The sequence below is a fragment of the Pistacia vera genome, unplaced genomic scaffold (genome assembly GCF_008641045.1).
Source record: "Pistacia vera cultivar Batoury unplaced genomic scaffold, PisVer_v2 Contig227, whole genome shotgun sequence".
NCBI lineage: Eukaryota > Viridiplantae > Streptophyta > Magnoliopsida > Sapindales > Anacardiaceae > Pistacia > Pistacia vera.
Window position 1 is genome coordinate 903,932 of NW_022196032.1, and position 18,039 is coordinate 921,970.

The 18,039-nt window shown below is 36.6% G+C and overlaps 1 protein-coding gene and 1 pseudogene across 1 annotated transcript; both read left to right on the forward strand.

Annotated features, from left to right (window-relative positions):
- Nucleotides 1-1,087: 1,087 nt before the first annotated feature.
- LOC116130951 lies at nucleotides 1,088-3,154 on the forward strand (annotated as a pseudogene).
- A 4,340-nt stretch (nucleotides 3,155-7,494) lies between these two features.
- Nucleotides 7,495-10,238, forward strand: LOC116130993 (amino acid transporter AVT1H-like). Its single transcript, XM_031416659.1, has 3 exons — nucleotides 7,495-7,942; nucleotides 8,249-8,856; nucleotides 9,486-10,238. The coding sequence occupies exons 1-3, from the start codon at nucleotides 7,711-7,713 to the stop codon at nucleotides 10,032-10,034; spliced, it is 1,389 nt and encodes a 462-aa protein (XP_031272519.1). The 5' UTR covers nucleotides 7,495-7,710; the 3' UTR covers nucleotides 10,035-10,238.
- Nucleotides 10,239-18,039: the final 7,801 nt, after the last annotated feature.

Consider the following 18,039-nt stretch of genomic DNA (forward strand, 5'->3'; position numbering starts at 1 on the left):
GCTGCTGGCCGGAGAGTTTGACCGTTGTAGGTGTCCTAGGGACACATCTAGATCGGCTCGATATCAATGGTTGAGCCGAATGAAAAAGAAATCGCAGGCATTTCATGTGAAGTTTCTAATAAAGGCATATTAGTACTTGCCCGGTTTGGCGGGCTTTCGCGGTGTTTGGCGAGGAGTACTTCATCCGAACCGAGCAAGATGCATCTAGTCTAGATCCTTTAAGCGCGATCATCTGATACTAGCTTAGCCTTGTTAGCAAGTGATCAGGTATACGCAGCGAAAAACACAAATTCAAAAACAAATAAAAATCTAATCAAATGCTTAATCCCAAATCTGGGTATAGATTATAATGTTTACTGAATTGCCATTTACTGAATTGCGCCGTGAGATAACTTCTCTCATACCTAGGAGTGATGAATCCTCTGTCTATCCACCATAGTCTTGATACACTTCTTGATGCAGCCAATCACCACCGTATTGACAATTATGAATAGAACTGTGTTAGGCTAGTGTCAAACTACACGAATCGATGCACAAGGCGCTCTGGTGATCTCAAGTCTAAGGATCACATGCACCACCATTCGTTAGAGGATTTGTTCCATAGACATTGGAGTTACCATCCATATGGAATCCTCTGGTGGGTCAGTCCAGTGAACTTGCCTACAATAAGCAACCATGTGTTGCACCAGGTTGTCACCAAACAACCTTGACAAGTGAGATCAGTCACTGCCTTTCGACAGGGTTGTTCAACACTATGATAGCCTTATCGTATTATATGTGCCCTTACTTCAGAATAATACTAGGGCTACGGACGTTTCTAGAATGGCCACCATATGTGCTCATAGGGTTCTCACTATCAAGATTTGAAACACTTGATACCCTCGTCACGGTTCTACCATTCTAAGGTTTTGCTTCTGCCATAAATAATTAAATTGGAGAATCTCTCCTTAGAAATTGGAGAATTTTTATTAATCAATCCATTTTCTATGCTCCCTATAAATACACATACTCTTTCACTTGTTTATTACCAAGCTATACCAACAAGTTTCTTTCTTCTTATAATTCATTGCCCAAGCTTGCTGGAACTTGCCAAAAAGCATGTGCGAAAACATATGGAAATTCATTGGAAATTTGAGATGCTCTAAAGCAGATTGTCTCTCTAATGGCAATCAAGTTGCGAGTGAGACGATGCATGGTGCGAACTGGCTGTGCAACAAGTTTGCGATATTGAGTTTGTAGGAATCCGTATTGCTGAGGAAAATAAGAATGCCGAGCCTAATAGTTCGTTTCTTCATGCTGCCTCAATATGATTGGAATGCTCATTGGTAAAGATTTCTACTTCTTTTTAGGTTTTTGTTTTCTCTTGTGAGATCATTTAGTAATAACTCAACACTTCATTCATAATAATAAAAGCACCTCTATCAAGGGGTTGTTCATAATTTTTAAGAGGGGTTTGAAAAACCCCTTAATTTTTAATACTTTCTAAACAAAGTGGATGAGTTGAATACTAAATGATCTATAGTAGAAAGAATTAAATACCCCTTCTTTTTATTTCATCATTTTGCTTCATATTAAAGCTCAAATTAGTTACATATATGTCCCACGCATTAATATTTCAGGTCTTGGGCAGTTATCTACTCCATATGCTTAGAAAATGGTGGGTGGGCGTCTGTATTCTTGTTGATTGGACTTGGTGTTATATGTGCTTATAGTTCTCATCTTCTCGGCAAATGTCTTGACAAAAATCCAAAGTCAAGAAGCTATGTTGATTTGGACAAAATGCATTCGGAAAAAAAGGAAGAGTTATTGCAGCAACTTTCATCTACCTAGAAATTTTCATGGCCCTTGTGTCATACACACTTTCTCTTCATGACAACTTCATCAAAGTCTTTTTTGGAGAAACTTAAACTTGTCATGGGCTAAATTATCGACATCTCAGATACTTACCGTGATGGCAGTTTTGGTAGCACTGCCTAGTTTGTGGCTCAGAATTTGTCTTCTATATCTTTCCATCATCCGGTGGTATTATCAGTCACTTCTTATTTTTATATCCGTGGCATGCACCGCCATTTTTGGAGGTGTTAAAGCAAACCATAAAATTCCAGTGCTACAACTTGATAAATTCCTTCCATTTCTGGCCTTTACATTTTTAGTTATGCTGGCCTCTGTTTTTCCCCGCTTATACAAAGCCATGAAGATCCGTCGAAATTTACCAAGGTTCGGCAATCATACTTAGTTTTCATTCTATTTTCTTTCACATGACTTCCACAAGAATTGGAATTTACGTTTCTTACGAATATGTGTCAGGATATTTTGATTCATAATGTTTCTTCTATTTATTTATTTATATATATGACCTAACATTAACCAAATTTCATTATTTGGTTACATATGTTTGTCCTCAAACATAGTAAACTAGTATCCCACACGTATTAGATACTCAAAACTTTCTATAATAGTAAATAATATTAATTAGATAGCTATAAATTTGTGCACAAATAATGTTCTTTAATTACTAATAATTAACTCTTTTTTTTTTTTTTTTTTTTTTTTTTTTCTTTCAATTTTTCAGGTTTCTATCGTGAGTTTTGCATTAGTCACATGTCTTTATACGGCTCTAGCCTTCATGGGTGCGAAATGTTTGGCCCTGGAGTGAGTTCGCAAATCACTCTCAGCATGCCACCCCTCTCATCGTCACTAAAATAGCTTTATGGGCAACTGTGTTGACACCAAGACCAAATATGCTCTTGAATTTGCACCATTTGCTATTCAACTTGAACAGCATCTCCCTGTTTCATTCTCTTCCAAAACCAAAATGATCATAAGAGGAACTGTTGGTTCTTTTTTACTTCTAGTCATATTAACCCTCGCTCTTTCACTGCCATATTTTAACACGTCCTTAGCCTTACTGGCTCTCTTGTTAGTTTTGTATTGTGTCATTTTACCTTGTGCCTTTTACACCAAGATCTGTTGGGCTCAAATTTCTAAACCCTTTATAATACTTAACGTTACCCTCATTGCATTTTGTTCTTTTCTTGGGTTTTCGGAACAATGTCTCTTCAAAGTCACTGTACAAAATCTACAGAGATCGATTCACAGGACGGGACATGATATAATGGAATTCGAGATTGCAGGAAGATATTCTACTATCTGAGTTGGATCCATGATAAGATATATTATGGTTTCTGTGTCTATAAGTTTTTCTCTGACTTTTATGAAAGAAAATAAAAGTACTCCAATAATATGCTTCAAGAGAAATCGTTTACGTATATGCTGTTGTAATATGGCATACTTAATAATTAATACACCTTTACTTGTACTAGTTTTAACTGTAATTTATTCCATGCTGCATAATTTTATTTGACAATTCCCAATTTCAATAAATAGTTAATGACATTATGTTAGGATCCCACAATGGATCTTACACAACCAAGTGTGGTACTTAAGCCTAGAGGTTCTCACACCTGTCAGACTGGTTTTTTGGGTTGGGTAGTGGGCCTTTGATCGGAATTGAGTTGGACATTGGTCCTTGTGGGTGGGGTAGAATTCTCCTAGAAAACTCCTTAGAAAACTGACTTGGGAAGGAAAAAGGTGGGCGATGTTTATAAGGATTGGGCACCCTCCCTTGGCATGCGGTTTCTAAAGAGAGTTCTACCCAAGCCCACAAAAGGACCAATGTCCAGCTCAATTCCTATCAAATGCCACTACCCAACCCAAAAGACCAGCCTGATAGGTGGGATAGCCTTAGGCTTATACACACTTGATGAGTGTGAGATCCTGATGTGGGATCCTAAAACATTAATCCCTTTAAGGTAAGATAAAATAACAAAATTTTCTTCTAAGGTTTCAAAAACAATGGAAATTCCTCTATTATTAAGTTTTGGATGTTAAGATAAACGACAGGAGGCAATTTAGTAATATTCTTAACTTAAAGGTGCGTTTGGATCAGGGCATAAGATAACAGGGTAATCTTCATTTATTTTGCAAGATTCCGATGTTTGGTTTGCAAGTAATAAATATATACGGAAAACTTTTATTGCAAATAGTGTTTACTGTTGGTAATGTGGGGGGTAATCCGATACCCTCCCCCACCCCTAGGATTAAAACATTGCGGGTAATCTATTTTTTATACCCATTTTGCCCTAATTAAAAACTATTTCAGACACAATGCCCTAAAATGTCTACCAAATAACAATTACCCAACCCCCTACATTTGAGAAATTAGCTAAAACACCCAACTACAAAAAAGTTTAAAAGTTAACAAAATACCCCCAGCCCACCAAGACCACTTGGCGTTACCACTGTCAGCATAGTTGCTGTATGGTGCACGACCGAGAGATCTGGCTAGAAAACGACAGATTTGAACATTTTATGGCGTTTCACAGCCAAAGATCTAGCCGTTTCACCGCTAGATTGTGTGCCGTAACGATCATAGATCTAGTCGTGAAACTGCCATGGATTTGTGATCCATGGCCGAAAATAGCTTTGCTGGGCACGGCCGGATATATAGGCCAATCGTAAGCCATTCCATCGATTATCGGCACGGTCAGCGGTGGTGGCTGGTTGCCGACAGAGCTTGGGGTGGGTGGGTGATTTGCTACAAATTAAAGTTTTATATGGTTGGGGTTTTTTGTAAAATTTCAAATATAGGGGGTCAAAAAAAATTTCAAAAAATAATAATAAAAATATTATTTATTAATATTTAAAAAGGAGGGCAACTTAGTATCTATATAACATATTAAAAGATAAAATTTACAATTAATTTAAGAAGATAAATCTTGTGGAGCGAGCCATTAACAATCTTGATAACCTTGGGGGAGCTTTAGTAATGTAAGGAAGTCGGAGTTTGTGAAGAACTGGAGAATACGAATACTGGATATTAGGTTGATTTCTGAATGCTCATAGAGGGTCAGCTCTTGTTTATATAGTGAACCCAAGGGTCTGAATCCTAATAGGACTCTAAGTCCTACTTATAGGTGAGTTCTCTTTTCGAAAGAGATTAGATTTTTCATGGGTTTGACCATGTTGATTAGGTTAGGTTGGCTTTGTTGGCTGGGTTGATTTGACCTACTTTGGCCAGGTCTAGGGCTCCATTTTTATGTATTTCGGGTTTCCGGGTTAGGAAAACCCAATTTTGATTTGTTTTGATAATAATATAGTAGCTCCTTCAACATTTATAAAATTACACTTTAGCACTCAAGGATTGAAATATGACAATTTCATTCCTACGATCTGGAAAATCTAGATCGCAATTCTGCGACTCTAGTAGCCAAAAATCAGCCATTCCTCTTCTCTGATGGTCGGAAAAAATCTCTCTAAAGCCTATTATGGGTTCAGTTGTGTGAGCCATGTGCTCACACCACGGCGACCGAAGTGGCAAGAAGAGAATCACCACTACCAGCAATGAAAGAGGCCAGCTAGGGTTGAAAAACAATAAAATTGAATATTATAACTCTCAGTTTTGCAATAATGGGTTTCAATTCAAAAAATCCAAATTGGAATTATCTTAAAGCAAAGGAACCCTAATTTCACAAAATTGTCAAACCTTGATTGTAATTTCAAATTTCAGATTCTGTAATCTAATATGTGTGGCTCTAATACCAGGTGAGATTAATAACATGAATATAATCACAAATTAATCCATACAATCTCAAAGATTGAATCACAAAATTCAATATAGTTTCTTTACAATCACATCCCAGAGAATAAAATAAATTAGAGGTTAGACAAACCTGTTTGAGCCATAGCTTGATACACAAATGTATTCTAAATACTAGAATTGATTGATTGTCGATCGTAGAGGCTTGTCTTTCTTTCCAATAATGTGCAAATATGACGATATTTTGAATGGATCGTTAATCATTCGTACGTTTGGATTGGGGACCTAGCTTTTTTAATAATAATTTATTGGGCCCTCTCATTACTGCTCAACAAAATTTGTAGCCCACACTTACATCATAATAACCTATATCAATTAAATATGAAGTGTATCAAACTTTCAAGAAACAACTGCAAAGTCCCTCAGGAAATCTCATTGGACTATATATATTTACCTCGTTTTATCAAATTTAAAACATAATTAATGTCAGCCCATATTTAGGAATTTTCCAACATGACAGTCATCATCAATTTCATTTGACTTTTTCCTCTTAATATAATCAAGTTCAAAAATGGGACAGTATCAATGCATGGGATTTTTGAAGAAGATGCTTATTCCTTCCATATGTCTTGGCCATTGAACTTTTATTATAACTATTATTTAAAATGAATTTTTAACTAATATTTAAAATGAATTTCTAACTAATATATTTTTCAAATGAATATAGCATGCCGACGTAGCTAGCCACATGTATTAAAGAAGAATAAGTGAGCCGCCTAAAGCTATACGCTAGATGTTTACATGTGTGGGAAAATAAATAAAGTCAAAAAATCTATTAGCCAATATTTGAGCACACTAGCTATATCTTCCTATATATATCTTCAAATTTCATGTGATTCGTTTGGTATCATTTTCTTATGGAATTTCCACACACTAGCTATAGTATTTTTTTTATTGGGACAGAGGTGGGTTGGTTCATGTTAAGATATGATTCATTTGGAATCATTTTCCTCCCAAACACTAGTTATGGAAATTCTCTCAAAGATGCCAGAAAGATATAACATATCATGGGAATAAGAGTAAAGGAAATACGTATAGCTGAAGCTTTCCTGTTTTCCTCCACAACCTTATATTCCAGATGCAACCTAACTTCACTATTATCTTCTACTATTTCTCTGGCTAACCTAAATGGACATTACTTATCAATTCAACATAGGTTAACAATGATAATCCCCATTAGATATAATTAAATAACAAAAATCCCCCAATAATTATAGAAATAATAGAAATTCACTTACCATTAATTTTTTGGTATTAAAATAAACGGTAGAAAGACAATTAAGTAAATTTTTATTAACCCATCATTTATAAATTTTAACAATATACTAATAACTCACTGATGGTTGGAGGATTTTGTTTTATTCCAAAATCTCAGGAAGATTTTATTATAATGTTGAATCTTAGAAGGCTCGTGAGCGAAACCTCTTACAACATTAAAACTCCAACAACAATAATACAAGAGAAAGATAAGAACATTATTATTTTTAATTAGTACATGTAATAATGCAATTAGCTAGCCAAATTGATTATTAATTTTCAAGTGGGACATGAATTGTATGTTTATCTGTAAAAATAAAAATTATAATTAGGCAGTGATTTATTGAAAATAATACCAACTTTCGTTCCAAACTTGCAATATTGTTTTGATATATGAATAAATGTTTGCGGGGAATGAAAGCAACTAGTTCCATTTGCCAACTCTCTCCTGACAATATTTGATATGTCTCTTAGTTGGTGCATAAAATTGACATTAGTTTCTATTTATTACTTGGTGCATAAAATAGTTCTATCCATCTTTCATATGCCCATATACCAAGATACTTACAAATGGTAGTTAGTATTACGTATTTCGTTTTGCTTCTGCCATAAATAATTAAATTGGAGAATCTCTCCTTAGAAATTGGAGAATTTTTAATTCAATCAATCCATTTTCTTATGCTTCCTATAAATACACATACTCTTTCACTTGTTTATTACCAAGCTATACCAACAAGTTTCCTTTTCTTCTTATAATTCTATTGCCCCAGGCTTGCTGGAACTTGCCAAAAAGCATGTGCGAAAACATATGGAAATTCATTGGAAATTTGAGATGCTCTAAAGCAGATTGTCTCTCTAATGGCAATCAAGTTGCGAGTGAGACGATGCATGGTGCGAACTTGGCTGTGCAACAAGTTTGCGATATTGATGTTTGTAAAGGAATCCGTATTGCTGAGGAAAATAAGAATGCCGAGCCTAATAGTTCGTTTCTTCATGCTGTCCTCAATATGATTGGAATGCTCATTGGTAAAGATTTCTACTTCTTTTTAGGGTTTATCGTTTTCTCTTGTGAGATCATTTAGTAATAACTCAACCACTTCATTCATAAAGTAATAAAAGCACCTCTATCAAGGGGTTGTTCATAATTTTGTAAGAGGGTGTTTGAAAAACCCCTTAATTTTTAATACTTTCTAAACAAAGTGGATGAGTTGAATACTAAATGATCTTATAGTAGAAAGAATTAAATAAACCCCTTCTTTTTATTTCATCATTTTGCTTCATATATAAAGCTCAAAATTAGTTACATATATGTCCCACGCATTAATATTTCAGGTCTTGGGCAGTTATCTACTCCATATGCTTTAGAAAATGGTGGGTGGGCGTCTGTATTCTTGTTGATTGGACTTGGTGTTATATGTGCTTATAGTTCTCATCTTCTCGGCAAATGTCTTGACAAAAATCCAAAGTCAAGAAGCTATGTTGATATTGGACAAAATGCATTCGGAAAAAAAGGAAGAGTTATTGCAGCAACTTTCATCTACCTAGAAATTTTCATGGCCCTTGTGTCATACACCATTTCTCTTCATGACAACTTCATCAAAGTCTTTTTTGGGAGAAACTTAAACTTGTCATGGGCTAAATTATCGACATCTCAGATACTTACCGTGATGGCAGTTTTGGTAGCACTGCCTAGTTTGTGGCTCAGAGATTTGTCTTCTATATCTTTCCTATCATCCGGTGGTATTCTCATGTCACTTCTTATTTTTATATCCGTGGCATGCACCGCCATTTTTGGAGGTGTTAAAGCAAACCATAAAATTCCAGTGCTACAACTTGATAAAATTCCTTCCATTTCTGGCCTTTACATTTTTAGTTATGCTGGCCATATTGTTTTCCCCGACTTATACAAAGCCATGAAGGATCCGTCGAAATTTACCAAGGTTCGGCAATCATACTTTATTTTTCATTCATATTTTTCTTTCACATGACTTCACACAAGAATTGGAATTTACGTGTCTCACGAAATATGTGTCAGGATATTTTGATTCATAAATGTTCTTCTATTTATTTATTTATATATATGTGACCTAAACATTTAACCAAATTTCATTATTTGGTTACATAGGTTTTGTCCTCAAACATAGTAAACTAGTATCCCACACGTATTAGATACTCTAAAACTTGATGCAATAGTTGAGTCCAATTTTTTTAACATCCCAAACATGAGACGTATGTTGACTCCAGCTGGCTTTTCCTCTATCCAATTTATTTTCTGTTTTACCATCCTAACATTTGATATATATATCCAATTTTTTTTTTAATATTTGATATTCCTTATAAACTGTTCATTTTTATTGATGCAACGATTGTAGGAGTAAAGTTAAAAGATAGTTATATATTATATGGTTTAGTATAGATAACAATATTTACATAATCACTATCTAATATAATCCTGACTTCTATAAATAGTAAATAAATATTAATTAGTATAGCTATAAATTTGTGCACAAATAATGTTCATTTAATTACTAATAATTAACTCTTTTTTCTTTTTTTTTCAATTTTTCAGGTTTCTATCGTGAGTTTTGCATTAGTCACATGTCTTTATACAGCTCTAGCCTTCATGGGTGCGAAATTGTTTGGCCCTGGAGTGAGTTCGCAAATCACTCTCAGCATGCCACCCCATCTCATCGTCACTAAAATAGCTTTATGGGCAACTGTGTTGACACCAATGACCAAATATGCTCTTGAATTTGCACCATTTGCTATTCAACTTGAACAGCATCTCCCTGTTTCATTCTCTTCCAAAACCAAAATGATCATAAGAGGAACTGTTGGTTCTTTTTTACTTCTAGTCATATTAACCCTCGCTCTTTCACTGCCATATTTTGAACACGTCCTTAGCCTTACTGGCTCTCTTGTTAGTTTTTGTATTTGTGTCATTTTACCTTGTGCCTTTTACACCAAGATCTGTTGGGCTCAAATTTCTAAACCCTTTATAATACTTAACGTTACCCTCATTGCATTTTGTTCTTTTCTTGGGGTTTTCGGAACAATTGTCTCTTCAAAGTCACTGATACAAAATCTACAGAGATCGATTCACAGGACGGGACTATGATATTAATGGAATTCGAGATTGCAGGAAGGATATTCATACATATCTGAGTTGGATCCATGATGAAGATATATTATGGTTTCTGTTGTCTATAAGTTTTTCTCTGTAACTTTTATGAAAGAAAATAAAAAGTACTCCATATAATATGCTTCAAGAGAAATCGTTTACGTATATGCTTTTTGTAATATGGCATACTTAATAAATTAATACACCTTTACTTGTACTAGTTTTAACTGTAATTTTTATTCCATGCTGCATAATTTTATTTGACAGATTCCCAATTTCAATAAATAGTTAATGACATTATTTTAGGATCCCACAATGGGATCTTACACATACCAAGTGTGGTACTTAAGCCTAGAGGTTCTCACACCTGTCAGACTGGTTTTTTGGGTTGGGTAGTGGGCCTTTGATCGGAATTGAGTTGGACATTGGTCCCTTTGTGGGCTTAGGGTAGAATTCTCCTTAGAAAACTCCTTAGAAAACTGACTTGGGAAGGAAAAAGGGTGGGCAAGTGGTTTATAAGGAGTTGGGCACCCTCCCTTGGCATGCCGGTTTTCCAAAGAGAGTTCTACCTAAGCCCACAAAAGGACCAATGTCCAGCTCAATTCCTATCAAATGCCAACTACCCAACCCAAAAGACCAGCCTGATAGGTGGGATAGCCTTAGGCTTAAGTACCACACTTGATGAGTGTGAGATCCTGATGTGGGATCCTAAAACATTAATTCCCTTTAAGGTAAGATAAAATAACAAAATTTTCTTCTGAGGTTTCAAAAACAATGGAAATTCCTCTATTATTAAGTTTTGGATGTTAAGATAAACGACAGGAGGCAATTTAGTAATATTCATTAACTTAAAGGGTGCGTTTGGATCAGGGGCATATAAGATAACAGGGGTAATCTTCATTTATTTTGCAAGATTCTGATGTTTGGTTTGCAAGTAATAAAATATTACGGAAAACTTTTATTGCAAATAGTGTTTACTGTTGGTAATGTGGGGGGTAATCCGATACCCTCCCCCAACCCTAGGATTAAAACATTGCTGGGGTAATCTAATTTTTATACCCATTTTGCCCTTAATTAAAAACTATTTCAGACACAATTGCCCTAAAATGTCTACCAAATAACAATTACCCAACCCCCCTACATTTGAGAAATTAGCTAAAACACCCCAACTACAAAAAAGTTTAAAAGTTAACAAAATACCCCCAGCCACCCAAGACCACTACTGGTCGTTACCACTGTCAGCATAGTTGCTGTAATGGTGCACGACCGGAGAGATCTGGCTAGAAACGACCAGATTTGAACATTTTTATGGCTTTTCATAGCCAAAGATCTAGCCGTTTCACCGCTAGATGTGTGGCCGTGAAACGATCATAGATCTAGTCGTGAAACTGCCATGGATTTGTGATCCATGGCCGAAAATAGATTTGCTGGCGCACGGCCGGATATATACGGCCAATCGTAAGCCATTCCATCGATTATCGGCAACGGTCAGCGGTGGTGGCTGGTTGCCGACAGCAGCTTGGGGTGGGTGGGGGTGATTTTGCTACAAATGAAATTTTTATATGGTTGGGGTTTTTTAGTAAAATTTCAAATATAGGGGGTCAAAAAAAATGATTCAAAAAATAATAATAAAAATATTATTATATTAATATTTAAAAAGGAGGGCAACTTAGTAATCTATATAACATATTGTAAAAGATAAAATTTACAATTGAATTTAAGAAGATAGAATCTTGTGGAGCGAGCCACTAACAATCTTGATATACCTGTGGGAGAGCTTTAGTAATGTAAGGAAGTCAGAGTTTGTGAAGAACTGGAGAATACGAATACTGGATATTAGGGGTGATTTCTAAATGCCTAATAAGAGGGTCAGCTCTTGTTTATATAGTGAACCCAAGGGGTCTGAATCCTAATAGGACTTTAAGTCCTACTTAGTAGGTGAGTTCTCTTTTCGGAAAGAGATTAGATTTTCTACCTTTATTAGTTCAGGCTTTCCTTTTTGGGTGAGATCTGGGATCTTGTTAAAAGAGGAATTTGACTAGGATTCTGATCCGTGTTATGGACTGCTATGGGCGAATGGGCTGAACCTAATTTAGCTTAACTTGTGGGATAGAGTAGACAGTTCACAAGGTATTTTAAGTGTGGGCTCAATCGGATTGGGCTAAGACCCTGGGTTGTTATATATTTATGATGCTATTGGACCTCGCGAGGTCTAATATGATTTTTGGCCCATACAGTTTGTCCATCACTCTTTAAGTTAAAGGGTATTTAGCTTAGACAGTAGATTCAATTACTCGCATTCTGGATACGAATAGGTCATTGCTCCTGGGTGGAGAGTTTAACCGTTGTAGGTGTCCTAAGGACACGTCTAGATCAGCTTGATATCAATGGCTGAGCTGAATGAAAAAAAAAAAATCGCAGGCATTCCCTCACTCTTTAAGTTAAAAGGTATTTAGCTTAGAGAGTAGATTCAATTACTCGCATTTTGGATATGAATAGGCCATTGCTGCTGGGCGGAGAGTTTGACCGTTGTAGGTGTCTTAGGGACACATCTAGATCGGCTCGATATCAATGGTTAAGCCGAATGAAAAAGATATCGCAGGCATTTCGTGTGAAGTTTCTAATAAAGGCATATTAGTACTTGCCCGGTTTGGCAGGGTTTCGCGGTGTTTGGCGAGGAGTACTTCATCCGAACCGAGCAAGATGCATCTAGTCTAGATCCTTTAAGCGCGATCATCTGATACTGGCTTAGCCTTGTTAGCAAGTGATCAGGTACACGCAGCGAAAAACACAAATTCAAAAACAAATAAAAATCTGATCAAATGTTTAATCCCAAATCTGGGTATAGATTATAATGTTTACATGTTTATAAATTCTGCATTAAAAACAATAATAAATCCATACAAGGATTCAGAATAACTTATCAACGTTTGGAGGCTCCTTCAATACTTTAGTTTCGCTTGTCGATTAAGAAGAGAATCACACGAACGTCGTCCACAGAAGATAATCCGTAAAACCTACTATTGTTTTGCTAGAACAAATAGAAGGCTTCAAGAATCAAGTTAATAAAAAAAAAATTATTTGATTCACTTACACTTTGAAAAAACGTGAGAGAGGGAGAAGGGTGGCTAGGGTTTTTCTTTTATTCAATGAATGAAAAATTGTTCTATTATGTTTTAATTAAGTTTCACTTATATAGTGTCACTCAATTAAAACCCTAATACCAATAGGAATAGCCATGAACTCTCAAGTTAATCCATCCTTGCAACCAAACACACCCTTTATGGTATTTTTAATTTTAATTAATTATTAATGTAATTAAAATCAATTAATATATAATAATATATTAACATTTAATTATTAATAATAATCCATTTAAATACATGAGCACATATATTTAAATATAATCTCACTAATTTTAGTTTTAATATTAAAATTAAATACAGACAACAACCTTAACAAATTTAATTACACTATGAGATTACCAAAATACCCGTTCGTCCTAAAAGACGAAAATACCGCTTTCATAAAAACTATTCTTAAATTATCTTCTAAGTGTGTGACCCGTAGGCTCCTTATCATATCAGCAGTGAGTAGCGTCGCGATTAACACCAATTAATCATCTCACTATCAATGATAGATTCAGATTCAACGAAATAGCTACCTATCAACGATCTGGTTACTCTACAATCAAATCCTTTCATCATCCGTTATCTCATCGAGGCTGAGGTACTGAAATAGTGCCAACCCCAATAATGCTCGATATCTTTGTATTCAGTTATGGACCAATGACCGGAATAATAAATTGGGTTGAGCAACAACTCAATCCTACTGTGGCCACAACTTTAGTGTCATTGCCATTCACCGAATTGCGCCATAAGATAACTTCTCCTGTACCCGGGAGTGATGAATCCTTTGTTGATCCACCATAGTCTTGATACACTCCTCAATGCAGCTAATCACTACCGTATTGATAGCTCTGAATAGAATTACGTTAGGCTAGTGTCAAACTACACCAATCGGTGCACAAGGTGCTCCGGTGATCTCAAGTCTAAGAATCATATGCACCACCATTCGTTAGAGGATTTATTCCATAGACATTGGGGTTACCATCTATATAGAATCCTCTGGTGGGTATGTCCAGTGAACTTGCCTACAACAAGCACCCATGTGTTGCACCAGGTTGTCGGCAAACAACCTTGACAAGTGATATCAGTCACTGTCTTTCAACAGGGTCGTTCAACAGTATGATAGCCTTACTGTATTATATGTGTCCTTGGTCAAAATAATACTGGGGCTATGAATATTTCCAGAATGGCCACCATATGTGATCATAGGGTTCTCACTATCAAGATTTGAAACACTTGATACCCTCGTCACAGTTCTACCACCCTAAAGATATATATCAATGCATGCAATTATGATTTACATGATATAGAAGAAAATTGCCTTTTATTGATTAATAAACATTATTACAAAGAGTCAATTTTACAATAATTGATTGGCTCTAGGGCACCAACTCTAACAAGCCCGTTCTGTTTTGGATGTTGTTGGCTAGCTAGATAAAGGTTTCCAGTTTGAGCAAAGCCGATCGAAGTGATTGCTGAGTTCTTGAAGAGGTGAGGGTGTGAAGGTATGGGTCTTTGACCTTCTATTGGGGCATCTTGTTGGGAACATTCAAGCCGTGTTGATTTGGTAAGATTGAAGGATCCTAGGATGGCGCGGTAAGGATGCTCACGTGTCTTACTTCGTGTGGATAATGTGCGAGATTGGAGAGGTGAGAAACGAAAAGTTTCCGCCTTCTGGCTACCAATAGAATTTTGCCACCCGTTCCTTGGTAGGATGGAGTCCCTTAAAGCCAGTGTCACTTCGTTTTTTCAAACCCATTTTTGCATTAGGATTCGTTTTAGGAGTGAGAAAGCACAACATCATTTTTTACTTTGGAATTTTTCGTTTTCGGCCATTCATCAAGATAAATCCTTGCTTTTTTGTTTCTTTTCTTGGTTCTTTGTTGTTTTTGCATCAAAAGAGTGAGAAGTGAAGTGTTTGAAGGCTCATTTGGGGGAATTTTGGTTTGTTTGGAGTTTGGGTTTTGTGTTTTTGAAGAAAAGTGATTTTGTGGAGTTTTTAGGCTGGTTTCTGGAGGTGAAGCGATTTCTGGGTTCACAATGGAGGAAAGGACGAAGGCAAAGGATTTTTTTTTTTTTTTTTTTGTTTTTTTGTTTTGGGGAAGACGAAGCTGAGTTAGATTGGTCCGAGCTGAACAACTAGCGAGGCTTAGCTCTGCGTAACTGGGTAGCACCGAGTCAACTACGGGTTGAAGATATCAGAGTCAGGTTGTGATGTCTGGAGGGAACGAGTATGAGGATGTGCCAACTATGGTGGTGATCTTAGAAGGTGATAAGACGGCTCCATCCAGGGGGTGAACATTACCTTTCATGTGAGGAATATGTTGAGCAGTCGTGCTGTAGAGCCGAGTGATGATGACTCACAATGAAGATTCTAGCACTGAATCTGATTGGGAAGATGTTGTTGATGCGGATTGGGTTGGTGGTGGTGAAGTTCCCTTAACCAGTGGTGGTATCGGGGACGAGCAGAGCTGTCCTGGAGTTGGGATGCTGGTGGACAACTTGTAGTCTTGGATTGAGCCAATGGAGCTTACGAAGGTTAGGTATTTATACAAAATACCTGCTTCCATTGAAATGAAGGTGCCGACTAGGCATGAGAGGGTGGACTGGTTCGTGCCGAGTTGGATCAATATCTACGAGCAGACCTTAGCAGAAGGGATGCGTTTTCCCATTCCTCGGTTGGTGCGTGAGGTGTTGAGCCACTACGGTATTGGCCCGAGCCAATTGATGCCAAACGTGTGGTGATTGCTCATGTCCATCGAATGTGTATATACACAGCTCCATATAGAATTCAGGGCTATGGATCTACTCTACTCATATTATTTGAAGAAGCACGATAAGGAGAGAGGTAGGTACCACTTTATGTTAGAAAATGACCCATTGAGGCAGGGGAAAACAAAAATAATAACAACACGGATCGTTCCATAGAACCAAGATCAGGGCACAAATTTTACAATTTATATCAAAACAAGAATCTGCAGAAAATTAGTTTAGAGTTTAAGAAATCATACGCACGTTTGGAGGCTCCTCCAACTTTGTCTCTAAACATATTTTGCTACCGACCCAAGTGTAGGATCGAACTGATGTAGTCCACACGAAGATATTCACAAGAAATTAAAGAGGGATTTGCTAGATCCTCTTTAGTCTTAAGAAACAAAGAAGAAAATGAAGAGTATTTGATTTTTCAATCAAAACTAAAACTAGTGTGGGAGAAAGTGTTTTGGGGCTATGGGTTTTTCTTTTCAATGAAAAGAATGAATGAATAATATCTACTCACTTTTTCAATTAAAACTTTTCTTTTATAGTGATATCTACGAGCAGACCTTAGCAGAAGGGATGCGTTTTCCCATTCCTCGGTTGGTGCGTGAGGTGTTGAGCCACTACGGTATTGCCCCGAGCCAATTGATGCCAAATGTGTGGTGATTGCTCATGTCCATCGAATGTGTATGTGCACGGCTCCGTATAGAATTCAGGGCTATGGATCTACTCTACTCATATTATTTGAAGAAGCACGATAAGGAGAGAGGTAGGTACCACTTTATGTTAGAAAACGACCCATTGAGGCAGGGGAAAACAAAAATAATAACAACACGGATCGTTCCATAGAACCAAGATCAGGGCACAAATTTTACAATTTATATCAAAACAAGAATCTGTAGAAAATTAGTTTAGAGTTTAAGAAATCATACGCACATTTGGAGGCTCCTCCAACTTTGTCTCTAAACATATTTTGCTACCGACCCAAGTGTAGGATCGAACTGATGTAGTCCACACGAAGATATTCGCAAGGAACTAAAGAGGGATTTGCTAGATCTTCTTTAGTCTTAAGAAACAAAGAAGAAAATGAAGAGTATTTGATTTTTCAATCAAAACTAAAACTAGTGTGGGAGAGAGTGTTTTGGGGCTTTGGGTTTTTCTTTTCAATGAAAAGAATGAATGAATAATATCTACTCACTTTTTCAATTAAAACTTTTCTTTTATAGTGATATTTTAATTGCCCTATTCCCATATGGAATAGGCTTGGGCTCCAACCCAAACACCCCTTGTTTCCAAACACTCCCAATTAGATATTTATTTTAGTTCATCATTATCTCCATTAAAATCAATTAATATATATATTAACATTTAACAATAATGATAATATATTTAAATATATGCGAACACATATTTAAACGTAATTTCACTTATTTAATTTTTCTAACAAATTAAATAAAGGCTACGACCTCAGCAAATTTAATTGCACTATGAAATTACTAAAATACCTTTTCGCCTAAAAAGACGAAAGCGCCCTTCTTACTTCCTGGCTCTTAAATTATCTTCTATGTGTGTGACCCATAGGTTCCTCATCATACCGGTAATGTGTAGTATAGCGATTAACACCAATTAATTGTCTCACTACACATAGACCAAGATTGGCCCCGAGCAAGGCATCATGGCCACCCGATAGATTCGGATTCAGNTAGCATCGAGTCAATTGGGGGTTGAAGATATCAGAGTCAATTGTGATGTTTGGAGGGAACGAGTATGAGGATGTGCCAACTATGGTGGTGATCTTAGAAGGTGATAAGACGGCTCCATCCAGGGGGTGAACATTGCCTTTCATGTGAGGAATATGTTGAGCAGCCGTGCTGCAGAGCTGAGCGACAGTGCTACAGAGCCGAGCAATGATGACTCATAATGAAGATTCTAGAAGTGAATCTGATTGGGAAGATGTTGTTGATGCGGATCGGGTTGGTGGTGGTGAAGTTCCCTTAACCAGTGGTGGTAACGGGGACGAGAAGAGCCATCCTGGAGTTGGGATGCTGGTGGACAACCTGTAGTCTTGGATTGAGCCAGTGGAGCTTACGAAGGTTAGGTATTTATACAAGATACCT